The sequence below is a fragment of the Thermobia domestica genome, chromosome 7, assembly GCF_964235325.1.
Source record: "Thermobia domestica chromosome 7, izTheDome1.hap1.1, whole genome shotgun sequence".
Taxonomy (NCBI): Eukaryota; Metazoa; Arthropoda; class Insecta; order Zygentoma; family Lepismatidae; genus Thermobia; species Thermobia domestica.
In genome coordinates this window covers 175,130,739-175,157,985 of record NC_137460.1, presented here as the reverse complement: position 1 = coordinate 175,157,985, position 27,247 = coordinate 175,130,739, and the positions used below count along the sequence as shown (strand labels likewise).

Here is a 27,247-nt window from a genome sequence, read left to right as displayed (position 1 = left end):
GTGGACTTAGACCATTTAAATTGAAAGCTCAAATTCCGGGAGTTGGTTTTTTTGAAAGCTCAAATTCTACTGAATATCTGGACGGAGTTTGAGAGTTTGAGCTTTCGGTGGTCCTGCAGCGTGAAGTTGGCAGGACTACCTTTCACATGGAGTTAGAGCCTTTAAATTGAAAGCTCAAATTCTGGGAGTTGGTTTCTCTGAGAGCTCAAATTCTACTCAAATTCTGCACCGAGTTTCAGAATTTGAGCTGTTAGTGGTCCTGCCAACTTCACGCACCTACGTAAGTCGGGTGACAATACAATATTCCATTGTTACTTTCATACTTTGCAATATATCTATTTTTTTAAAGCAAATTTTAATATGTTTTTATTTTCAACTTCTTTATTCTAAAATAAATACTAGCCTTTAACCTGCCCTGGTTTCCCTGGTTGCATATCACTTTAGAATTTGGAAAATGTGTCCAACGAATAAAAAAAATGATAAAACACCTTTTAAAGATATTCTTTTGTTAATCAATTCCCACTAAAAAGTTAAAAATAATTTTGTTTATGCAAGGCTAAATAAAAAGAATGGAGCGGCCATTTTAAGAATTTATAAAGTAACTGTAAGCCTATATTAGAGGGTTTTTTTTTTTTTTTTTTTTTGCCATGCATAAACAAAATTGTTTTTTACTTTTAAGTGCGACTTGATTAATGAAAGAATGTCTAACATATTTATTATTATCTTTTTTTATTATTGTTAATGTTTGCATCCTTGGCATAGGGTGCTTCTTTTAATAAGGTACCGTATGGTGCGTTTCTATACTCCTAGGGTATATTAAAATTTAGTTTCCTATGCGTTACTACTAGACTTCGGATTCTTGCATATTTGCATGTTTTTTTCCTGATGTGATATTGATATGCTCTTTAAACAGAAATTCGTTTCAGGTGTTTTGGAGTAAAATAGCAGAGTTTTATAGTGCATATATGTGCATATTTTGGAGGTTAGTGCATGTTTATGTCGTTAATGCATATAAATGCATATTTAAAGAAACAACCAAATTGGAAATTTTTAACGTCCAACAACTTTCCTCATAAATGAAATTTCATGTTTCTAATATAGATAGACTCAAGATCTTGAAATGGTTCATTGACGTTGGTTTAGAATATCTTCCAAGGTCATGTGAAAGGAGAATAAGAAAGGAGTGAGTGATTTATCCTTCCGGCAATGATGAATGACTGTCACCTTTTTGGAAGAAGATATAAATAACGGTGTCAAATCACCTACAATAAAATTTCCCCGTCACCCATCTCGTAAACTGTGTGCTCCTGTGACAATATAAGAATACCGAAAGAAAAATATTTCCATTTAGCTGTAGTGCGACATCTTCAATTTTGAATTTTAACTACCTCAGAATTTTGTCCCATTTTTGTCCACCCAAGAAAAAAATGTACCATTCAATTAAACGAGAAAGGACCATTTCAAAATTTCGGCGACATCGGTCTCCTGTAGTGCGACATCCTCGAATTTTAACTAGCTCAGAATATTGTCCAATTTTTGTCAATTTTTGTCCACCCCAAGAAAAAAAATTGTACCATTCTAATAAAGGAGGGAGGGCCATTTAAAACTTTCGGCCACTTCGACCACTTGTAGTGCGAGATATTTAAATTCAAATTTTAATTAGCTCAGAGTTGTCTAATTTTTGAACATTTTTGTACCACGAAGAATAAATTCTATACCACTGAAATAAACCAGGGACCGTCATTTAAAAATGTGGCTACTTGGATCATTTATAGTGACACATTTTCAAATTTGAATTTCAACCATGTTGGTGATACAAAAATCTACAAAAAATAGGGAAAATTCAAAGATAGTTAGAATTCAAATTTAAAGAAGTCACACTGCCGGTGATCGAAGTGGCCAAAATTTTGAAATGACCCTCCTTTCTTAACTTGAATGGAACAAAATTTTTGATGGTACAAAAATATACGAAAATTGGACAAACTTCTGAGCTAATTAAAATTCGAATTTGAAGATGTCGCTCAACAGGTAATCGAAGTGGCCAATTTTTGAAATGACCCTCCCTCGTTTATTTTAATGGTACAAAAGGTTTTGTTTATGGTACATGAATGTACAAAAATCGAACAAAATTTTAAGCTTGTAAAATTTGAATTTGAAGATATACCATTACAGGTGATCGAAGTGGACAAATTTTGAATGCCCCCCCTCGTTCATTATAATGGAACACATTTTTTTCTTGGGTGGACAAAAATGGACATAAATTGTTCACAATTTTGAGCTAGTTAAAATTCGAATTTGAAGGTGTCACACTAGGTGATCGAAGTGGCCGAAACTTTGAAATGGCCCTCTTTTGTTAATTTGAATATTACAATTTTTTTCTCTTATGTGGACAAAAATGGACAAAAATTGGACAAAGATATCGCACTACAACTAAATGGACCAGAAAAATCTTCTAGAAGTTATCTTTTGAAACAATGGATTGAAGTTGAGAGACGTTAACAATTCAAGAAGAAAATATATTATACAAAGTGTATGCTAAGCAAATAATATTTTCAAAGTAAGTAAGATCGTTTTCACAAGAGGACATTTCTGTTTTGTACGACACCAAAAGCGCAAACTTCAGCAGCATTCTATTTCTTTGGCCTTCTTATATTTTCACAGCAGTTTCAAGTCTGGTAAGGAGTTTCTACAACTATGAAACAACCCCGACGTATGTGGGTGTTTTTTTTTCATATTCAACAGAGTTCATTCCAAAGAAACCGTTGAAAAATGTATTTCGGGAAGAAATGAACATCCTTTTTTTTACAATTAGCTCTAAATTGATTAAAATATTTGCTTTATAAAATCTAAAACTTGTCACAACAGTTACTTTCTGAGATAAGGAGATAAATTCTTAAGTTTTTCTTTAAGGAGTTTATGAGAGTATTTAAGTATAAGCTTGTGTTGCTTTGATACGTACCTCGGTTTCTCGAAAGGTAACTTTCCTACTAACAAGTAACACTTCCGAAGTGTAACACTCCGATTTTGATAAAATTTGGTAGGTAGATACTACACATAAAATAATCGAATACGTGTTCTTTATTTTCTGCGGAAAAACGGTTTTAGGGGGCAAAAGCCCCCACCCAAAATTTTGAAAGTTGACACCCGAAAGGCAAGAAGAAGTAAACCGAAGGTCCGTGCCTCACTTTTTCCCAGGAAAATACGAAACCCAATTATATCATTTTAAGTCTACAATATCTAAGCACAATGTCATTCAATTCGGTGCACTTCTCCTTGCCTTTTGTGCCTCAAGTTTCAAAATTTTGAGTGGGGGCTTTTGCCCCCTAAAACAGTTTTTCCGCTGAAAATAAAAAAAATACGTATTCGTTTATTTCAGTATCTACCTGCCTAATTTTATCAAAATCGGAGTGTTACACTTCAGAAGTGTTACTTGTAAGTCTTCTGTTATGTCTTCGATAACTTTACCTTCTTCCCATTCATGCTCCGTGTCTCGCTCAGATCACTTTTTTCCATTTAAAGTATCAATATTATACAGTGTAAATTATTGCTGTTTGAAACGGACAATGTTACGCTAGAATACAATATTGTAGGATTTACATATAATTGGATACAAAAAGTAAATTCAAGTGAATTTATTTTCTTTTAAACAAGAACATAAGGTTTTTGAATGCAGGCTTTTAATACAGTAACAACTGCCTTCAACTGACCCCTTATTAAACGGAAATATTTTACAGTCAAATGAATTTGTAGCTAAACAAATGTTAAATTCTCTTGATTAGACGGAACCTGTGTTGCGAACAATGAATGTTAAAATGTACTTTTTAACGGAAATTTTCAAGTTCCGGAATGCAGCTTGTAGAAAAATTTTAGACATTCTGTGAGTGGTTAGGTATAAGAACTACGTTGTCTGTAATCGTCTTCGTTTACTTGTTACCCTACACATTTAACCTTTAGTCCACTGCCATGTAAGGCCTAGCTTTTGAACGAAGTGCAATTTACATAGTTATATTTAAATACCACTAACTCGTTCTCTAGCTGTTCTAGAGACATGGAACAATTAGCGTACTATACACAATAGATCAAAAGGGAGCCAATAGTAGAGAGAGGAGCGCTGAAAAGGCCATAGCATCTACTTTTTGTCTTCTCCTTTGAAACCGCATGTAGGTTTTTTTTTTCGCTGTTAAGTTTTATGTGTATTAATTCGTACCATAAATAAATGCTGTAATTGAATACGGTAGGCCTATGTACAACATTTTATCTCACTATGTCCATTGTATGTATGTGCCTTGATTATTTTTTAAGCATAGATCTATCTCCGTTAACTCTAGAACATTTAACGGAATTTTTTGCGAGTCCTGTTCAATTTTGCTAGGCAGGTTTATTATCTGCTTTTAAGCCGAAAATGTTTATTTCTCTGAGTATATTTATTTTTATTCACAGATACTTGGCGCATTGATTTATATATATATATATATATAAGGGGATGTATTTTAATTTCACATACTGACTGTGAGCTGTTTTTAACTCGAAGAAACGAAATGTATTCAAGAAGCCTTGGACGCTTGCGGAGGTGAAAACACTAAAAGCGACCTTGCGTTTATCAATACTCATTTCAGTTCAATTTCAAAGATCATAACGAAATTAGATGAGCGATAACTAGGACTTTGCAATCCATTTGAGATGTTTGATTCAATAACGAAGCAGACGCCACCAAGACCAATCGGACAAGCATTTCTTCGAAACTCACATTCAATAGATGGAAAAAATCTAGGCGTAAAATTCTTGTTTAATGTAAATAAAGTGTTCCTGGGAACAACGTCGCACGAATTCCAGATTTATCGGCAAGTAACCTTGTTTTTATTTGAAATACTGTCCCTTAACGACCCGTGACACAGGAGGAACTTTTCGATGTACAGTTATATTTTAACCGACAAATGCAGGTTTTGCAAGAAAACACCGGAAAAACTACACAGTTGCGGATTGTAGCATGAATGCATCATAGTTATACACCAAATATATGTAGTTCAAGTAATACAACTTTTTTCTCTAAAGATAATAAAATTCCTCGTTTAACTTTAGCTTTTGATTGGTGCATATTTACAATTTTTAGTGCATATTTGCATATCTTCAGTGCATATTTTCGTGATTTTTAGCGCATATTTGCATGCATATTTTGCCGTTTTTTAGTGCATATCGATCCGAAGTCTAGTTACTACATATATTAAACAACACTTTCTTTTTAAGAATTACTACAGAATTACGAATATAGAGTGTTTCTCCGCTAATAAGAGGGAGACAGATTGAGAGTACCAAAAACCCCTACCGTTGATTGAGAAATATTTAGGTGTCGACACTGATGAGCAACATCTACATTTGAATTTGAATGTTTTATCGGCTTTAGACAATTGATTCAGACCGGGATACATGGGGGACAAAATGTTGGAAGCAAGTAGTCCAGTCCGTAGTTTGAATGCCTGGAATGAGTAAGGACTCTTCCCCCTTGGTAAAAACTTCCGGAATTGGAAGCAATATCAAAGAAACGCTGCTTCGAAAGGAGAGGGAGCAACCGTGCATAAATAGATAGTTAGAGTTGAATTTAGGTTTAGTGGGGCCTTAAGCTGTTGAAGGTAATTGGGCCCTTTATGTGTCCAGATGAACGTAGGCACCCTACATACAGAAATGAAGAAACTAGGAAGTAATAGGAAGCAAACTAGCAGAAGGAGCCCCATTAATTACATGAGCGTAGGCTACACAGCAGGAAGCACTGTTGCTACGTATATAAATTTTATTTTATTTTTTAATTTTCTTATATTTTAGAAATGTGTATCCAGTTTTTCTTTAGCTTTTGGGATCCCCAAGAGAGCGGGGCCCTAAGCTATAGCTTGTTTAGCTTATACGTAAATCCGGCACTGTAAATAGTATACATATACAGGCGCGGATCCAAGGATGGCTGTAGAGTCTATAGTTCCCCCCCTTGACGTTCAGGTATACACTGGATAAAATGGGCTTCAATCAATCTGTTCACTCTGGATAAAGAGGCAAACTATGGTTTAGCTCCTCCCTTGATCATATCCTGGATCCGCCACTGTATATATATATAATATGTATGTATGTATGTATGTATATAATATGTGTGTGTCTAGTATGTTGTACGATGGAAGCTGATGGAAGAAGTGTATATTATTCTTGATTTTTTTGACAGGAAAACAAAGATTATTTCGGGGAGTAATCTACCCTCAAGATTATAATAATGTATCTTATCTTTTCTCTTGCATGTATATTCTCAGTCCTGCAGGAAGTTTTCATTTCTTTCTTGGAATAGGTAAACGAAGACTTCTCCTTCACAAATCTTTGACGAAAGGTTGACTTTATCGCTACAAACACAAATTACTTCTTCTCATAGAAACTATCTACAAATACACTGTACTGCTGAAACAGAAACCATCAACCAAAGAGGTCATAAATTTTGCCATTCCTCGTGATTGAAGTTCCCGTTCTTCACAATGATTTCCTTCCTCCCCCCCCTGTTAAGAAGTTAAAAGTAGGTTTTCAAAAGGACTGACTCGCGCTGAGAAGGAAAGTGGGATGAGGAATGACTATACTGCCATCTAGCATTTAGACGGCCAAGTACGTGAACACGAAAAAATCTGATTTCTGATGATTCAATGATGAAGGATATAATTTCTCATCGATTGTGTAATAGATGTATTTGGAAACAGCGAAAAAATAGCACAGTAGCGCACAAATACAAAGACAGTACTCCATTCTCAAAAAAGTCGGAAGTTTTTAGCTCTTTTCCTTACTGTAAAAAAACAGAAGAATTTTTCCTCTAATTTTGATCATTTTCTTATGGGAATTTGGATTCTAATTATCTGTATTTGTAAGAAGAAAATATCGCACACAGAGTTCAAATTGCACCTTTAAAATGAGATGCATCATATTAAGTGAGCTATTGAGACATTTTTGCGAAAGAACGAAATGAAACCATGATTTTCCTAAAAAAATGCTTGAGATCCCATGTTAAATTGAACACCAATATTCCGACCGCTGTGGCGCACTCCTTCTCCCTCTTAAGGAGCTAAGCATTCTACTATCCTTGTAGGAAGATTTTAGGATCAGTCTAAGAACTTAATTAAAACTGCACCGGAGAAAAGATAAGTCTAGATGCGGAACAGAGAAAAAGAAACAGGTACCATGTTAAGTGTGTGGCTAAGGTAGTGCAATCTCTTGCAATAAATGAACTACCATATTGTGGGGACTGAGGATGTTGACTCAGATATCCGCAAGAATTAAATCCGTATCTGCTGGACCTTTTTATGGCACTGTTAAAGTACACAATGGAAACAGTTTCGAAACTGAAATCTGTGGTTATATATATTCCTCAGAACGCTTAATACACGTCACTTAAAGTTCAGAATGAAATAATAGAGATGTTGGGAGAGATGGTACTGGACAAAATAACAACAGATTATGATAAAGTGAACCACAGTTTATTTTACTTGAAAGCATATGCAAGACGATACTCCTCTGATATGGAAAATTTGTCAGGGGTTGTAGATTTGTGAAAGAAGTAAAGATACATGAACATTTTTTGGGTATTTCTGAATTGTGAGATTTATTATCTAAAGGCATACTAGAAAAAAAAAGAAGAAGAAAACTTGATGTTCTTTCCAAAGGAAGATTTTGAAAAGAAGAAATAATTCATTAGTGTTGTTACGGTGCTAGTGTGATGGCAGGATGTAAGAAAGGTGTTCAAAAACTATTACGAAAAGAACTTTTCCAAAAGTCCCTTATATTCATTGTTATAATCATCAATTTCATATTGTAATAATTCATACTTGTTTAGCGATCTCTAATGAGTAAGAATATTTTGAATTAGCCAAGTTGCTATAGAGATAGTTTAGAAAACAATGTTACAGATGTACAAATTCCAGAATATTATGAGGTTGTTGGACTGAAAACTTGGAAACAATGAAACTATTCAAAGGAACTTTGATGATATAATATCTGTTCTGGAGTTTTTTTTTTTTTTTTCATTAAGCCATGGAGACGCTGAGTTATCTATTGAAGCTATGGAAGGTGTTTTTGTTTCGTTCTATCAACATTTCAGTCAGCTAACTGTGCATTACAAGACAGAGAAATGCATTTCGGAAAAGGTGATCAAGTTGTAAGGTCTTGTCTGTCAGTTTTGGAGCAGAAAAGACAGTCTGAATTTTACAACACGGTTACTACAGCCAAAAGACAAATTACGAAGGTATGCGTTAAAATATTAATTAAATCCTGAATTCCCTCCGCTAAAGAAATTCGGAAGATTCACCCGTCTTTTAAAGGATTTTGTTGTTGAAGAAATATATGACTCATTCTGAAACAATTCACCTAAAGCAAATTTTTAATGAGGCATTCTACCGTACAATATTAGAAATTTATGAAAAAGAGATTTACAGGAAATAATGAACAGTATTTGAAGTCTCTCGATTGTTTGTTGCCACAATGAAAAACATTTTCGGACAGTTCCGAAGTATTGCCACTATTGAATCTGCTATGCTGCAACAAACAAGCTTTCAAATCAAAAGTTTCGTTAAAGTAAATATTTTATCGAGCAACAAGAGCAACAGTAACATTTTAAAACGGTATAAAAGTGCTTTTCCCTAGTGTATGAATTATTTGCAGGAGCTGTAACAATTGGTGCTTCAACAGCTGCATGTGAGAACACATTTGCATGCATTAGAAGGATACTGTACAAAGAGAATCAATGCTTCACGATAGAAAATTTAACCTTGTTTTACTGCCATTCGGAAAACAACACTTGAGCACAATAGATATGAAACCCTTTGTCGACTAATTTCGAAGACGCTCTCGGCGATTATAATTGTAGAAGGCTTATGGAGTAAGAAAAGTATATTCGGTTTGCAACTTCTAAGAAATAGAAGAATAAACTTGATTTGGGTAGTATTTGGTTACAATATGAGTTAGAAAATTAACACTTGTACGAATTAAGTTATGCATTTGGCATAGAAATGAAAGTTCACTTCGTGGGATATGTAATGCTAACTCTCAGTTTCTTGACGATATTATGGATTCAGCAAGAAAGAAAGAACAAAAAAAGATATATATATATATATATATATATATATCTTTAAGAACATCCTAAACCATTTACCATCTTAGGCAATCTGTAGAATGATAATATATATGTTTTTGCGTAAATAATTTCCTTCATACATACATACATCATGAAAATAATTAATAGTATGGCCCCAATAAGAAGATATGCCTCCAACGAAATAATCCTGGCTACAAACTTATCAGGGTTCAGTGGGGAAGGGGCGCCCGCTCCCGTTGCTTTTTCTCTAGGGTTGTCCTTGTTAGAAGTATACGCACATCCTGCTTTTTCTTTTCCAGATGTGAACACATTTCTATTTTTATTTATTTATTTTTTTAAACACAATTCCAGTTTTGGTGACGACATAATATTTCTGCTCTAAAGAAAAGAAACTGAGTTTTTCAAAATAATTGATGACAAGGGTCACTTCTGTACCCTTAAAATCTCAGGAGTTTCTTGTCTTTAATTAGGGAAAGACTGCATGGATATGTTATATATTTCTTATATCAAAGAAGTTTAGTTTAGAAATTTTGAAGTTACTTTGTATAAATTTTTAGTTCATCATCAGTTTAAGTATGTAGAAAATCTAATGTTCTTATTGTGATTCAACACATGTTTACCTTTTATTGTATGTTCCATAGAATAGGGAAATGAATAACACATATTCCAAATATTACTTAGATTGTTTTCTTTTTAGATGGTTTTCCATTTTGGATATCATGAAACAGTACTGTTTGAAACATGGAAAGTATCATCAGTGGGGACATTGATAGGTTCCATGATTGGTATTTTTATTATGGCTGCATTGTACGAGGGCTTAAAGTATTACAGGTACAGTAATTTCAACTTGTTCTTGAATTCAATTACCTAGAGAATTTAAAATAATGATATATACTGAAACAGAACACAACATATTAATTATAGTATTCATCTTTCAAGGTTCATTAATTGTACTAATTCAGTTTTAAACCTTGTAAGGCAATCAGCATAAATATTATATTACGTGTCCTTCTTTGAGTTTATTGTAGATTGCTCTGATTTGTATGGTGTTAACTTACTTAGCACATTCATCCGTGCTTCTCTATAATAAAGAAATTGTACATTTCTCTGTGTGCTTTTCAATTCGACGTAACTATTTTATAGCTCGGAAGCAGTTCGTTATAATCTAGTTTATTATTAAGTATATACAAGATTATCATGCTATGTAATGTCTTTCTTTGCTTAAGGATTACAGTTTCTAAACTTCTATTTAATGAATAACAGTTTCCATTTCTAGAAAGGGCGTTTGTTTCCTTGTAATAAAGATACTTCAGAAGTTCGGACTGAATATTTTCTGTTTTTAGTGAATCAGTTTTTGTGACTCTCTACCATACAAGAGTCATATGTTTAAGTTTGGAGTGAACATATCTTTGATACAGTTCTCGAAGAGTGGTTGGTTTACCAGATTCTTCAGTAATTCTTATAATGAATAGCATTTCTGTTTCGTTCATATAGTATGCTTTCAATGTGCATTTGATATGTGAGTTCTTGTATCGTGAATTACAATTAAGTCAATAATAGTATTTAAAAGAGGTAGATCAATTCTTTTCATTGTACATACAGTATATTGAAATTACACTGGCTTCTGGTTTCTACATTGGCGTTACTTGTATACTGCATTCACATCTTGCTGAATCAGGCATACATTGATTTGGCACATTTCAAAAGTTAAGATCATGAGTATATAATAATTATTGGGCGTAAATATTGCAAATAGTAGAACTCCCATATTTAACCCTTCTGAAACACCAGTTACTTGAAAGCTTTCGGCTGATTTGTATCCTTTATATACATACATAGTCCTGTCTTCGATCCCTTAGATCCGGCTCAGAAAGACTTATTAACTGTGCATATAAATTAGACATATAAATTAGATTGACAAAGTTTCTATGTTAATACCGTATGATTTACTCTTATCAAATACTGTAGTAGATTCTGTGCAAATAGTATGGATGGATGTCCTTGATCTAGTGCGGAGTTTCTATCCCTAGGTGTCGCGAAGAAAGGTAAAAAAAGATAAATGTAACTGTAATCTAATAGCAGAAAGATATGTTTTTAAAGGTTACTAACAGAATGTCTGATGTTCTCAAGGGGAAAATTTCTTTCATTATGGACATATAGGGCACGAAAACTGTCACCAATCAACCTAGGGACACCTAAAACTATTAATTCTACGCTAATATAGGTTATTTTCAATTATTTTTACATGTCAACATCTCCTCCTTATGAATACTAATGGGACTGAATTTGGATTTAAACGGCATCGGAAGTGTCACTGTTCGTCTCAGCAACACCGATTCGATACTGATATCAGTAATTTTTGATCATATATATATATATATATATATATATATATCCCTTCTCCCAATGTGCGGGGCTAAATTTGAATTTAAACGGCATCTGAAGTGTCACAGTTCATGTCAGCGACCCCAAAATTATGGATTCGACTCTGATATTTTTCATTTTCGATTATTTTTATATATGTCCCCGCTCCACCTCCCCTAAGTTGCACCGTTAAAGTGAAATGACAAAACCTATCCCAGGCCCAAACCTCATATATGTAAAATATTTGATCTAGATCAGTGGGGTGGTTCAAGAGTTGTTAAATCACAAACATAGTTACTTTCATTTTATATATAAGGTGCGTTGCAAATTGATACCAGAGGTTATCAACATAACTCAAGGCCCAAGAGAAAATGACAACGAAACAGAACGTAGAGTAATAGCTTTTAGTATGCAGTAGAAAAGACATGGAGAACAACAGGTGTTATCAGGTGTTTGTTCTGATAACTAGCAGCCAGGAAAGAAACAAACCAGGGTGGAAAAAAATCATGATTTTTTTTAAAAGATATTTTTGTTGACTTTTTTGATTTAAATCAAATCTTTCTCCTCGTATAATACAAGTCGCGAACTGAAGAAAAAGCATTAGGAATTAGTATTAAATGCTAATTATGCCATTTAAGTGAAAGTATTGGAGTTGAATTTTGAATTAGCCCCAATCGTTAACCTATATCAATCCCAAATAATGTTTCTTATCCCTTTTAAATTATGGCTCTTTTTAAAGGTAAATTATAGACTTTCAGTCGAGCAGCTACAGCATAATTTCTATTTATCCTAGGATTATGGTACATACATCACTCTTTTTAGAATAGAACAGCTTTTGAAACGGTAACATTCACATTTCCCTATCACGTCCCTGAAGCGGGAAATTTTGAGTAATCGACATTTATTTATTTATTTTTAAATTTTGATCCCCTCTGGATTCCCCTATGTTAACGCACAGATCTCAAAATCAACTGGGAAATACTAAGGGGTGTACTAAATGCGTGTACAAAATTTCAAGCTATCTTGAGTAGTAAGGAACAGGAAACTATTTAACAATTAGCTAAGAACATCCCACAATGCCCCAGATGACCCGGATGTAATATAAAAATTTCCTCAGACATACCTATTTATCCTAGGATCATGATTTGTACATTATTCTCTTCAGAATAAAACAAATTTTCAAACGGTATCCTTCAAATGTCCTTATCATGTATCTGGGGCGGGTAAATCATAAAAAAAGGAATTTTCTGTTAAAATATATATTTTTTTTAAAAAAATACCTCTGTAGACCCCTCCCCCTCTTTTAAGGCAGAGATCTGAAAATCTGAAAAATACTGAGAGGTGCACTGAGTAAATTTGCAAAATTTCAATCTTAGGTGAAAAAGTAAGCCCGCGAAAAATAATATTCCCCGAATACAGAGGTTGTTCAGTCTACATTTGGCCAATTTCGACTTACCTAAAAATTTAGAAGAATCCATGGCGCCAGGTCCGTATTTGCTCGATGTGTTTACCTTCGTTCCTAACAATAGTCCGACAGCGTAATTTCCACTGTAATAGGCTTCTCTGAAGAACTGGGAGGGGAATCTTGTTCCCTTCCCTTTGCACAGCTTTCCAAAGTCCTTCCACAGTTGTCACACGCCGCTTTCCCAAAGCCCGCTTTAGCAATCCAAATCCACAATAGTCCATTAGACTTGCATCTGAAGTTTTAACAGGTACCTCATTGAAAGGTATCACCTGTATACCACTTGCCTCCTCCATCTCCCTGTAGAATGCGAGGGACGATCGTGAGGTATGTGATGAGGCCTTGTCCATGTGAATGCGCACCAGATTAGCGTCATTTCCGTACATTGTTGGTATCTCATACTTGTAGATCGGCCGCATGATCTGCTCCTTAAAATACTGCGAATTTATTTTGCAGTTCTTCGCCACCGTATGAATCTTCAGTTTACCTCGGTAACAGTAGCCAGTAACGACCATGAAGCCTTTTGGGAAAGAGTCTTTACAGACACGGACCCACCTTCTGAAGTTCTTGGCGCTTTTCTGTCGGTACATGATGGCTCTCGGTTTGCCGCAGTCGGAAAGGTAAATCCACGCTTCATCTAGCGTTACAACGTACATCCACCTTTATTTTGCCAGATGCCGTTCGTACAGCTTCTGGGCGTTACACTTTCGTTCCTTTTGGTGGGCATCCGTGAGAACATAGCCGCGAGCTTTCATGACTTTTCCAGCTCCGGCTCACAGTCCCCAAAGACACATCAAGACGATTAGCCATACACCTTTGTGTTGGCGGATTTTCTTGCATTGCCATTTTGCGAAGTTTCCTCTGCATGGTGGAGGTGGCCTTGGTGCATTCCCGCTTCCTAGGCAACTTCGTTGGTGATCCAATAGTGGAGCTTCGTTGCCCTTGTACTTTTTAATAACATTTTTATTCCACTTAAACTGATGTTACAACGATTCTTCTTGCACGGTTTTCTAATGAGAGAAACACTAAAGTAGGCGTCATAAAGAGCCGCAACATAGCCTTCCCAAAACCGGCTTAGTTTTGGTGGCATTTTGGTCACAGAGCGGAAACCCGCACACTGGGAAACAAATTTAACACAACACTCACAACAATGGTCCTGTTTTGTCCGTTATTATCGTCCGCGCGGAAAAACAACTCCGTTCGCAGGAAGTCACTGCACAACACTGCAGGACGCCACGAGCCAAGTCGGGTGAGTCCATTCTGCCCGGGAGGGAGAAGGAACGAAATCGGCCAAACGTAGACTGAACAACCTCTGTACCTTAGATTCCCGTTATAAAACAGGATCTCAGGTAACAGTTTCCTAAGACATCCCTATTTATCCTAGGAGCATAGTACATACATTATTTTCTTCAGAATAGAACAGCCGTTCAAACTGTACCATTCATATGTCTCCATCTGAGGCGGGAAAGTCATGAAAACAGCTATTTTTTGTTAAAAATATCCTTTTTAAAACATTTTTGCCTCACCGGACGCCGCTGTTTCCACGCAGAGATCTAAAAATTATTAAGAAGTCCACTGAAAGAGTGTGCAAAATTTCTGTCTTCTGAATGCAAAATGTAACCCGCCCAAAAATAATAGTAATACGCATAACAAATATCTCTTTCTAAATTTATGACGTCATCACACACTATGCCTCAACGCAGAAAGGCGTGAAGGCATATGTAACTTGTTCTAAAATGCCTCCAGTCTTGAAGAAAACGAAGTAAAAAGTCTTATTGGTACTTTTTTAATCAAATAATGAAGATTCTACCCTATCACCTAAAAATAGGTGATATAATTTAAAAGGTTAAGCAGTAAGGAAAAAGTACAGCAACGTTTATCAAAATGACACTTTTTTTCACAAAAGTTACTGATATTTCTCAAGGGCCTATTTTTAAAAACTCAGAACTAGCTTGCGGCCTGAAATACATAAATTTCGCCTAAAATTATAAAATTAACAAAAAACAATTTGGAGAGGGGATAGGACCCCTCTAAATACGCCCTATTATCTGGGAACAAACAAACAGACACGCACAAAAAAGAATTTTCGTCTTAAACGGGGGGATGGTGATTTCCCCGTTGGAATAGTTAACGATTTTAAAATCTAAACCCAATGTTACGAAAAAAAGAAAACAGGATTGCTCCGTTACCTGTTCAAAACGGGATTTTCCGTAATCATCCTCTGCATGACACTTGTTTTCATACTATACTGTACATTTGAGTCTCATTGTATTATGATTATTAACTACCATAATCGAAATAACAGAACAGAAACGGGATTTTACTTATTTTCACTTTAAATTAATTTATTTCGGAATTCGATTTAAATCAACGATTTTTATTTTAAAAAATCAAGTGATTTAAATCTTGATTTAAATCGTGATTTAATCAGACTGATTTAAATCAATCCACCCTGAAACAAACCAAAAGGTGGATATCAGCTGTTGCAAAATGATACGATCACTATGTGATAGAGGACGTTACTGTAGATTGGTAAAGGTTGCTGGCGCTCAAAGTGTTTCCAAGCAGAAAACTATATTTCGTGTGATTGAAGAAGACACAATATCGTGTTTGGAACGCGCTCGTAGTGTGTGTGACGGAGGAGTAGGACAATGGGTCGAAGGAACGCTCTTTCTAAGTATGAAAAGGGCGAAATTACCGCTTATAATACTGAAGAAATGTTTTCCAGAGCTATAGGTAGGAAAATTGGGCGTACTGCGTATGTGGTGAATAATTGTTTGAAACTCAGAACAAAGTATAGTGTAAAGAAGTCGGCCGTAAGACCACGGAAACTGACATCGAGACAAATAAGAAATGTAGTGCGTAAACTTAATGGTGGCAATACAAGTTAAGGCAAGCTGTCCGGTCATCCTGCCATAGGCGTCCACAAATCAACCTTGCGTCGCGCTGTGCAGCAGTGCAATGTGTTGCAATACAAGAAAAAGAAAGTTCAAATTCGATTCACCGTCGATCACAAGCGCAAGACAAGTGATGGGCGAAAGAGAAAGTGCACTGGAAAGAAGAATGGAAGCGGGTAATCTTCAGTGATGAAAAGAAATTTAATTTAGACGGACCAGATAGGTGGGCATATTATTGGCATGATTTGAGGAAAGAAGAACAGATCTTTTTCAAACGGTAGGAAGGTGGCAAGTCTATAATGATCTGGGGTGGGTTTGGTACTTACGATGAAACCAATCTTGCTTTTCTTTCTTGCCGTATGAAGGGCACTGATTATCAAACTGTGCTCGAAGATAATCTGCTTTCCTTCGCTAGTGTGATTGGTGGACCTTTGTGGGTCTTTCAACAGGATAATGCCCCTATACATATGGCCAGTTCCACAAGAGAATGGTTTGACTGCAAATACGTGCGCGTAATGGATTGGTCTGCAATCTCCCCGGACCTAAATCCAATGGAAAACGTTTGGGGTGTATTGAGTCGGCAAGTGTATGCTGGAGGTCGACAATCCATAGTATCGAGTCTTTGAAAGATGATGTTATTGCTGCATGGGATGTATGTAGTATTTCCATGTTACAGAACCTAGTGAATACCATATTTGACGGCATGTTTCAACTAGCAGTGAACAATGGTTCATACATAGGGTATTAACTGCAATGCACAGTGGGGTACAACTTGAAAATTCTAGCCAAAAATCGTTTACATGGGAAAATATGCAAATACACTGGTTATATTATAAAGAATTGTTTTCCTCTCATAAAAGAATAGTAATACAGTATTGTAGAAAGTTTGCATAAAACAAACACACCAGTGGCGTATCGAGCTGGGGCGGGGGAGGGCATAACTCCCAATTTTCAAATATGAAAATTTAATTCATACTTTACACTGTTGCCCAATAAGTATTGTATAAATTTATATATATTTGAAAATTATAATATTTTTACAATACGTATATTACATGAAGATATTATAGCAAGGAATTAAAAATTTCACTTTTCCAAATTCGTGAAATCATCAAACGAAAAATTGTTCTGTACAAAAAAATATTGATAATTGAGATGAGTATGTTCAAAGCAAAGGATCTACGTACCATGGAGCACTTGACTTGTGGAAGGGTGTGCTTGTGGTGCATTACACATCGACCACGCTGTCACTACTGGTGTTGATAGCGCGAGCCTCCAGCTGCTTAGGCGCAGTGAGCAGTTCCAACACCTCCTGTGACATCATACTAGAGGCGCTCCTCCTGGGCAGTTTCCGCATGGATGAGATGATAGGATCTGATGTGAGAAGCAGCCTCAGAAACAAATCTTCCATGATGGCCACTCCAGACACTTTCACGAAACGACCTGATGTCTTTATGTCGCGACTCCTGAGCCGCCTCAGATAGCTGGCCGATTGGGAGCAGAGCAGCTGATATGATAGAAGGGTCGTGGATCAGAATTTTATGTACAGTGATGGACATGTGATTCCAGGGGTATAGAGAAACATATAATTTAGCTGTTTCGACTGCGTATGTGTGGAACAAATTGTGGTCGATTTCATACCCTTAGAAAAAGCTTGCAAAATAGTCCCAAACCGTGTGATGAGCCTCTTATCTACTTATGTTATCCGCGCTGTTCTTGCTGGATCCCGGCAAAAGCGACGTGCTGTATTTCCGTCATTCATATTTCCTGACAGATATTGGCAGCTTTTGATGTGTCCATCCACAAGCCCAGTTCTTCCCGGAAGCACTTCTGAATTGTCATTTTTTTTTTTTTTTTTTTTTTTTTGTTTATTTTGGCCTGGTCAGATTTCGTAGTTTTCTACTTCTTCACCTCCAGCTTGTAGGACAGGTTTAAAACAAACTCCATGAACCTGATACGTTTGTGGAGAATAGATAGTTCAAATTCAAACGTCCTCTGATCCACAGCCCGCTTCACATAAGTGTCAATATCGTTAAGAGAACTGTATATCGCTGAACACACGTAACACTTCAAAGTGAATGTTGTTTCTGTCACAGCGATGTAAATCTTCCCGTCCACCATAGTTATTACTAATTTGTGTACTATTTGTAGTTCTTACCCCGATGATATGGTGACGTTTGAGTGCTGTACTTTAACATAACCAATTTTAAAACAATATCAAATTCAGTGCATATTATATCATGTAATCAGGCGGTTCTGTACACCTTGTCCGCTTCCCTTTATATTTGTTTCTTATTGTCGGATGGCTTTCAAGAGGAAAAACTGCATAAAATACATTCTGTAGGCTTGTGGTTTCCGATTATAATTGTTTGACAGACAATTGTTGCAATGTAAATGGAAAAAGGTGCTGACCCGCAGCGAGGCAGCCGGCCACAAAACAAAGCGACTTTCAAGATGTTATGTCATAACTTGCAAACCGGTGTGTGTCGGCATTTTATCTTTATATGTCATATTCAACACGCCCTGCTGTGTCTTCCAGAGTAATTACCGCCGTGGAACTGTGGTGCTTTTTTATAATCCACCGAATGTCATTTGTATTGAGCGAAATTTAACTATTTCTTTGAGGTCATAGTTCCACATGCAATATGCACCAAGATGAAAACAATGTATGTTGTAGCAAACTTCATACTGTGATGTACTTTCTACGGACTGGACTCATTTTGCACAATTATATTACTTTGGACGATTTGAAATTAAAAGTTTGTGATCAAAATTAAGTAAAATAGGTTCTAAAAGTGGCCGAACTTAAAACCTATGAAAAAAATAGAAGCACTTTTTATAATGCCAAATTATTCCAGTATATAATGCACTGACTACTTACTTTTCACGTAACAGTGAAAGTACATGTGTCCTTGAATTTCCAAGTTTTTTATTTTTGGCCAGGAATTTTCAATTCTACTCCACTGTGCAGTGGTCGTATCATTTTGCAACAGTACATTTCTCTGTATACCCATTATTTCTTCTATTTCTACACACTATGCCATACACACACAATATATGTCTACTTAAGTGATTTCCTGTGATTTATTGTCAGTGTTACACTAACTATCTAATTTAGTTCACTGTCCTCCTTTTACATACACTTTTCGTATCTTAGTGCACTGGTGGTATCATTTTGCAACACACCTTGTATAGATTTTGAATTTCTTAGTTCGATAGACATATTTTTATTTCCGTACTTGTCAAACTGTTACTCCTATTCATATATCGTACTTACACATACATATCATATATTATAACCGTAAGCGATAAACTATAATTAAAAAGCTTATTAGAAGGCGGAAATTCGTTTTGCATGTTTCTGGCAAGAGTTCGTGATAAAAGAGGGTTCATACTATGAAATAGATTGAGAAAGCCTGATGGAGTGTGTTTGGTACAAAACCGCTAACAACACTTGCGTTTGTGACTGTTAGACTATCTTCGACGGAACAAGATTCTTAATGCTAATTATTCTTGAATCGATAGTTTTTTTTTATGATTTGCAATACGTATATTGAGAGTGGATCTAAACCTTTGCAAAAGTAATTAATATTGATACAGGCCTATAATATATAAGATGAATTTCAAACTACGGAAACCAAAGACGAATGCACTAAAAGATAAAGATGGAAGATCCATGACTCAAGCTGGAGATAAAATGAAAACATGGAAGAAATATTTAGAAGGGCTCTATGGAAGCAACAAGGAATTAGAAGAATTAGAAAACATGGAGGAAGTACAAGAGGCAAGAAGAGGCTTCGTACTCAGATCCAAGGACGACAGACATTACAAGACCTAAAACATAGGAAAGCTGCAGATGTAGATAAGATACCAGCAGAAATCTTACGAAGTGCATGGCACGAAGTTCAGAACAGATTGCGTAAGTTGATTAACAACATTTACGAAGAAGGGTGGGTGCCTATAGACTTCCAGACCAACAAGATAATGGCAATTCCAAAAACAGAAGATGGTGATAAATAGAGAATCATAGAACGATAAGCTTGCTTACGCATGCTTTAAAAATCTTGACAAAAGTAATCTATAGAAGATTGGATCCAAGATAAAGTACTAGCAGATGACCAGTTTGGATTTGAAAAGAAAACAGGAACGAATGAATTAATAGTTGCATTAATAGGGTTGTGTTTTTTGTTTGGCTGTCTGTCCGGTATATAATTGCACACTGTTGGCTTAGGATACCACCAAGTAACTGTACGAAGGGCTGCTGGAAAGTTCATAGCCCAACCGAGAAGTTGCGCACGTAGAAGGATGAAATTGTAGTTACTCTACATACTCCCCTACAAAATTTGCACGATGCTCCAATTTTGAAGACAAATAAAAAGAAATTTTGAAGAGTGTGTCCTTGCACTAGTCACCTCCTTCCAAAATTGCGTCCTTGCAAGTGTTCTTTAAGTTTTACGAGTAAGTAATAGTATGACGACTTAGATCTGGGGAATAAAAAGGATAATATAGACATTGAAACCCTAGATCATGTAATTGAAGTTATGTTTGCAGTGCTTGATGGTCAGGGACATTCTGAAGGAACAGAATTCCTTCTTTTTGTATTCAATTTCTCGCTGCGTTGCACTTTCAGTTTTCATTGGTTTCGTGAGTAATGCAGGTTAGTACTCTGCATTAAATGTCTGACCTAGGGCATATGGTTTATGAATATGATTCCAACCTATCCCAGAAGAATATTGCAAACCTTTTCCCAGCGGACTTCTGTCCCCTAAACTTCTTGAAAAGAGAAAGCTGAGTGCCGCCACTCCAGTGACTATTGTTTTGTTTCGGGATCGTAGTGGTACATAGTGTTGTAAAAAAACGTTTTTTTTTCTGTGAACTTTTTTTTCGAAAAAAATCATTGTTCTTTTTCATGTTTTTTTTTTCAAATGTCTGTTTTTTTTCTGGCAACTATTATTTATTGATTTATGTTGCAGATTATTGAAATAATCAGCAGAACTTGAGTCGAAGCCCTCGTAACTTACAAATCATTTGTTTCTTTGTACCTATCCGAGCAAAATTGTGTGATTATTCCTCTCGGACCCATGTCATTTTTGGCGTTCTCCTACATTTTGAGTTAGTGACTTATTGTTCGAAAACCATTCGTTCGATTGATATGGTTAGGGCCTTGTTTTTTAGAAAATGGATGTGGCTATTTTTTGGTGTAAGTTGCATTGCACTGTTGCCAACGAGTGGGAAATTATTGAGGGAAATGTAGGGGTGAAAATTTACAAAATATTCCTAACCGAATTTTAATTTTTTTTTTTTTTTTTTTTTTTTTTTGTATCTAGCACCACTTCTGCTATATATGTTCAAGTCACCTAAAAAATTCTTTAGTGTGTTGACAAGGTACAATGAAATCCTGAAGTCGCTGCCTCCCATTCAAAGAGGGAAAGAAAAAAATCTCTGTTATCATACACATGAAATTTTGACACTTTTTACGCATCAGAAGCAAAAATCAACAGATATGCCGAGACTACAGCTTCTCTAATTACCCTATTGAAACTTTTTATGGTGCGTTCTGTAGGGCAAAAGGGAAGCTTTCAGGTAGTGGTACGCTTGTTTCAATGTACCCAGCAAGAGGGTATTAATAGAGGGGAAAAGGGACATTTTCCGAATTTTTCACCTAAAATCGGGCATTAATTGTTTTGGCTGGAAACACTGTCATCAGCCAGACGAAAACCATCTGAAAATAAATCTTAGTGCTCCAAGAATTTATCCTACAAGCATCATGGCGATATCTAACAAAGTAAGCATGAAATTTTAAAAAAATATATCTCATTCTACCTCAGAAATTCACCATTTTCTTACCATTTCCAGAAAATGGTTTATTATAAACCTCAACTGTACTTCTTCTAATTATTCTAGTGAAACTTTTTATGGTGCGCTGTGTAGGATAAGGACGAGGCTTTTAGACACCGGTACGTTTGTTCGAGTGTAGCCAACAAGAGGGAAATAATAGAAACAAAAAGGGAATTCTTTCCAAAATTTGCCCCTAAAATCTGGAATTAAAATTTTCTGTACCTGGCAACACTGCTATCAGACACACAAAAACTATCTTAAAATAAGCTTTCGTATCGCTCTAATATATCCTACAAGTATTGTGACGATACCTAATAAAGTAAGCATGTCAATAAAAAATATCTCATTCTACCTTTAAAAAAATTATTTATCTTTCCAATTAGAGAACAAGGTCTACTGTAAACCTCAACTGTACTTCCCCTAATTATCCTATTAAAACTTTCTATAGTGCGTTGTGTAGGGCAAAGACGGGACTTCCAGATACTGGTACGTTTGTTCCGATGTAGCCAACAAAAGGGAAATAATAAGAGACAAAACAGATAATTTTCCCAAAATTTGCCCCTAAAATCTGGAATTAAAATTTTCTGTAGCTGGTAACACTACAGACGCAAACCATCTTAAATTAAACATTTGTACACCACTAATATATTCTACAAGTATTATGGCGATATTTAAGGAAAAAAGTTTCTAATTACCAAAAATATATTACGGTAATCAGAAAAGTAGGGAAAAACTACAAAAATCAAGGGCTAGAACCTAAATAGGAATTTTTCTTGTGCCCCCTAATTACCCCATTTTAACGATCTGTACTTGCGTTTGTTAAGTAAGGGCAAATGTTTGATTGGCGTAAGTTGACTTCCATTCGAATGTATAGGTACGGACTTATAAACAAAAATCTCGAATTTTTTTGGCGAAATTTAAGGAAATTTTAATTTCCCTAATTGACAACACTGCGCGCAGGCCCGTCCAATTGATGTCAACAGTTAGGTATCCATCCGAGATATCTATCTGGCAAGTCTTAAGGAAGTCTTTCTACAACGAAGGAAGCTACAGGGAAAAAAGAAGTAAAGAAAATTCGAAATTGGAAAATTCTCGAATTTTCGACTGGGGTGAAATTTGAGAAGAAAATTCGACACCAGAAGATAAAAAAAATTAATATGATAAACAATGGTCCAACCATATTTGGCAAGAATAATATCCCGATATCTTAATTAGTGTCCACACAGGAGCGGATTAAAAATGTGACACACACGTGTGTGTCACATTGGCCACCTGGGCCACCGAGTGTACATTTGATTACATTTTTTTTTACTACTAACCCCTGTTGTTGTTGTAATTATAGTCTCGACTAATAATAATATCGTTGTTGTAAACAATAACTTTATAAGGAAAATTTTCTCTCCTTTTTACATCTTAGTTCCAACACTGTTGGTAAGAAATGCAGTGTTTCAAAATAAATATAGGGGTTTTAAGTCATCGTAGTACTTATTACATTTTACGTACAATTATAAGCAATGCATCAAGTAAAAGAGCACCTCAAACAGTCTTTGCTACAAGTATTCGATGTGAGATTCATTCGTCACACGGGACACATCTAGTCGATAGGCGAGAAACGCCCATAAACTTTCCTCCATATGGCACAAAACACATTCAATTTAGGGGGGGGAAGTCTCGTTTTAACTGTACCATCTCCTGAGGATTTGCTGACGGCCAGATGCAAACAACTTGAGTGTTCACATTAGCTTTTAGATGAAACGTCGATTTATCACTGAAGACGATACGATCCAGAAAATCTTCATTGTTATGCAGCAATATTTCACTTGCGAAATTGACACGTAAACCGTAGTCTGTAGATTTTAGTCCTGTAGCAACTGCAAACGATAAGGACGTAGTTGTAAGCGTCTCCTTAATATTCTTCACACAGACGGTTGCGCTGTAACGACAGATTCAGTTTTTATTAAAACAAAAATCTTTCTTCTCTCTATTCTCTATCTTTGCTACTTGCTCTTTTTAACGGCAGACAGAAGAAACAATGCATGTACATGCGTGCGTACAAAACTGTTTGAGTTGCTCTTTCATTTGATGTAATATTTATAATTGTAAGTTAATTGTAATAGATACTATAAAGTTTCAAAACCCTAATATTAATTTTGAAACACCCTGCATTACTTCAAATTGTGTCATCCTATATTCATGTCTTGTATATACATATCTTCAGGCCCAGCCCTAGGCAATTTGTCGCCCCGTGCAATGGCACAATTTGCCGCCTCCCCCTTTCTCCAGGAATAACAAATCTTAAAAGTCATGATTTTAAGTATTGTAGCGAACATGCGAATAAAATGGAGTGAATTATACGTTTATTTTAACAATCATCTTTGAGTATCAAGAAATTCACATTTCTTGTGTGAAGCTGTAGACATCAAGTACGATTTCAGTACAAACTGTTATTCTGGAAATAGAAACGAAGATGTCACAGTAATACACTTTCCCCAGATTAAAATTAAAAACCTATATCAGTAAACCAGGATGCTTATTCATATATAAGCCCAAAGTTAGAAAGTTTTCTCGTCCAGTCTTATCCATTTCACACGAGTGAATAGTGTGTCAACGCCGTCGCTCTGCGCGAGGACCCATAGGACCCGGCGCCAGTCTTCAGGGATGTAACTTCAAGAATCAAAGGTCCAGGTAGCTGATCCGGCCAGTCCGAGTGTCCAGAACCGTCCATACCCAGGACGACCTACAGGAAGGACTCCAAGGTTTCAGTCCAGATCCGCTGAAGGTAGACGCCAAAGGACAGCCGCCAGCCGAGTTCGAACCCAGGACTACAAGGTTCCAAGCCGAGCAGCGAGATCAGCGAGTCTGCGAGGCAACGCCATTGAGGAAAGAAGAAGAGGATCCAATTTCCCCGGCGGGTTTGAACCAAGGACCTCGTCAACCGAAGACAAGTGTTAGTGCGTCGCTTAAACGTTCCAAAAGCAATAACAGATTCGCAATCAGTAGCCAGTTCCTTGGACAGCATCAGGCAGTGATATACGTGAGTAGACAAAACCATATTTGAATTGTTTTCTCAAAGAGGTTCATTTGAGGAAAAAGGAAGTCATCACTCTATGACTACGCATAGCCTTGCATTGGCATGTTTTAACTTTCCCGTCTCGATCTAGCCTTCAGCTAACGAGACACCCGGTCATAAACCGAGACCCTTCTGGTCAATGTGTAGACCGGTGTAATCAGAAATTTAAATCCTTCCCCTTTGTTTAAAGAACTCCGGATCTTTCAGTTTAATCATCCATCTTACCATCATCATCATCTGTTTTATAATAAAATATAAAAGCCAACCTTTTAATCTTTTATTTACGTGACAGGCATCCCACTGATGCATAATTAACTTTTCATAACGGCAGTCATAGCACCTAAGTACCGTTATATGGCTCCCCGCATTAATTAATAATAAGAGTATTTTGGCTTCTTTTTCCTCAGATTAACACGTAATCCTGATTGTATGCTTCAGTAATCTTGTATTCTACTGTGCTACTGTACTTTTGGAACTCCTTTTTTTCTCTCTCAACAATTTTTTTGTGTGTTGCATAGTTTTTTATTAGAGAGAGAAATTTTAGAGATGTCAAGGCATAGGCAGACATCCCCACATCCCCCACAAACAACGACGGTTGTTCTGCCGTCATCGCCCCTTCCCACCTTTTCAGCGTTAGAAACTGAAGATCCCCAAGATTTCATCGATTCATTTAATAGTCTTTCTGAATTGCACAATTGGGATCATCAAAAACTTCTAAGCGTTTTGCAATCCTCCCTCCATGGTCCTAGTAAGTTTTGGTTTTTGGCTCATAAAGAGACCTTTCGCAATAAAACGTGGGATGAAATAAAAACAGATTTTTTGAAAGTTTGGTGCAACTCGCAATACAATTTCACGTTTCCGTGCTTTCAGGTCCCGTGTGCAGAAACCAGGAGAACCGTTAACTCTCTTTCTATACGAAAAGAAATATTTAGCAGATCTTTTGAATAGAAATATGCCAGATAAAGAGTTTATTTTAGAAGCTGTTTCTTCTGTGTTACCAAGATACACACAGCAGTTCGCGCAGTTGCCTATTAATACATTTGAAAAGCTTATTTCAGAAGCTCGCCTGCGGCAAGCAGCCGACGAATTAGGTGCAGATCAGAAACTGGGACAGGTTTCTTTCCCCCTCTCCCCCTGCTGTTTCAACTCAAGAGACCAGTGAAACCCTGAAAGAAATAGTTTCTCAAATCCAGCAATTGCAACTACAGTTCAACAAACATATTGAGTCGCAGGAGCGGGTTCACTTTGCTTCTAGTAAAGCAGGTAAGCTTGATAGGAAGTATGAGACTTCCACTACGCATCGAAGCCGTTCTGCATCCCCTCAAGCTACAAGAACTGTTCGTAAGCAATCACATTCCCCTACTTCGCGCGCTGTGTCCTCTTGCTGTGATTGTCGTTGCAAGAGCAATACTCCTTTTTCTAAGCAGCAAAGTGGAAATTCCAACAGCTCTCAGAAAAAGAAAAACGAGAAACGAAAAAAGAAAGGGAAATTTAACAGAAACAATCAATCTTTTCAGCACGCCATGGCGGTGCAAGCACCTTTCTGGCCTCCACATCCCTGTTTTTTGCCAAATTTCTCAGGTGTCAATACATTTGGTGCAAATTCCCTCCCAGCGCTTCCTTCACAAACTTCTTCTTCAGTTCAGATTACTGATCCAAAAAACTTGTGAAGGGGGGTCTTGGACCCCCTCCCCCACCACCATCAACAATAATGCACTCTGCCCAGAGCCCACCCGCTCCTCCGGCCTCCGTAACAGTTGCTCAGGCAGGTGAGTCGCTCACTTCTCCTCCAGCCAGCGTGCATTTTCCCTCCCCGCTTTCCCCTCCACACCTTCCTGTTCATTCTCCAGTGAAAACAACCCTTCCTTCTCGTGACTCTCTTTCCGGCACACAGCACGTTCCTGCTTATGTGCCCCATGCTTCCGTTGACACCCCCGTTAGCGAGACGTCTAATAATAATAACAATAACAGTAAAGAACAAATTATCTTACCATTAGTACACAGAGGTGACCTAATGTTTATTCAGGGAGATTTAGCAGGTAAACAAACAATGTTTCTCCTCGATTCAGGCGCTGAGTCGAATATTTTGAGTTACTATAATTTGCCTCCTGGCGCGAAACCTTTTGAGATGCATACTACCTTGTTTGGCATTGCTAATACTCCGATTCAGATTTCTCAAGCGTGTGTCATCCCGATAAAACTTAATAATAGATCTTTTTCAGTTTTGTTTCGGTTAATTCCTATCAGAGATTTTCCGGTTATACTTTCGAATACGTTTCTAAAACAACAATCCGCGAGTATAAATTATGAACGTAATACAATAACGTTGCAGCATCACGGGTTTCGGCCCACTTACCAAAATAGTTCGGTTGCCATGGAAACGAAAGTGACTAATTTGCTTTCTTTTCACATTACGAATAATTGTGATTTTGTTTTAAGTACTCAACGTACAGTTCTAATTCCACCCCGAACTGCCATGTTAGTTCCTTTGATTTTACCACTGAACATCACTG

General features: G+C 36.5%; 1 protein-coding gene across 3 annotated transcripts in view; it reads left to right on the top strand.

The window, feature by feature from the left end:
* Ctr1A (Copper transporter 1A) overlaps positions 1 to 27,247 on the top strand; it is a 277,241-nt gene that overhangs the window by 111,263 nt on the left and 138,731 nt on the right. For all 3 annotated transcript variants that reach the window (XM_081765601.1, XM_081765599.1, XM_081765600.1), the window contains exon 3: positions 9,801 to 9,934. In XM_081765601.1, the coding sequence (XP_081621727.1) occupies positions 9,801 to 9,934 (134 nt within the window). The remainder of the gene's footprint in view (positions 1 to 9,800; positions 9,935 to 27,247) is intronic.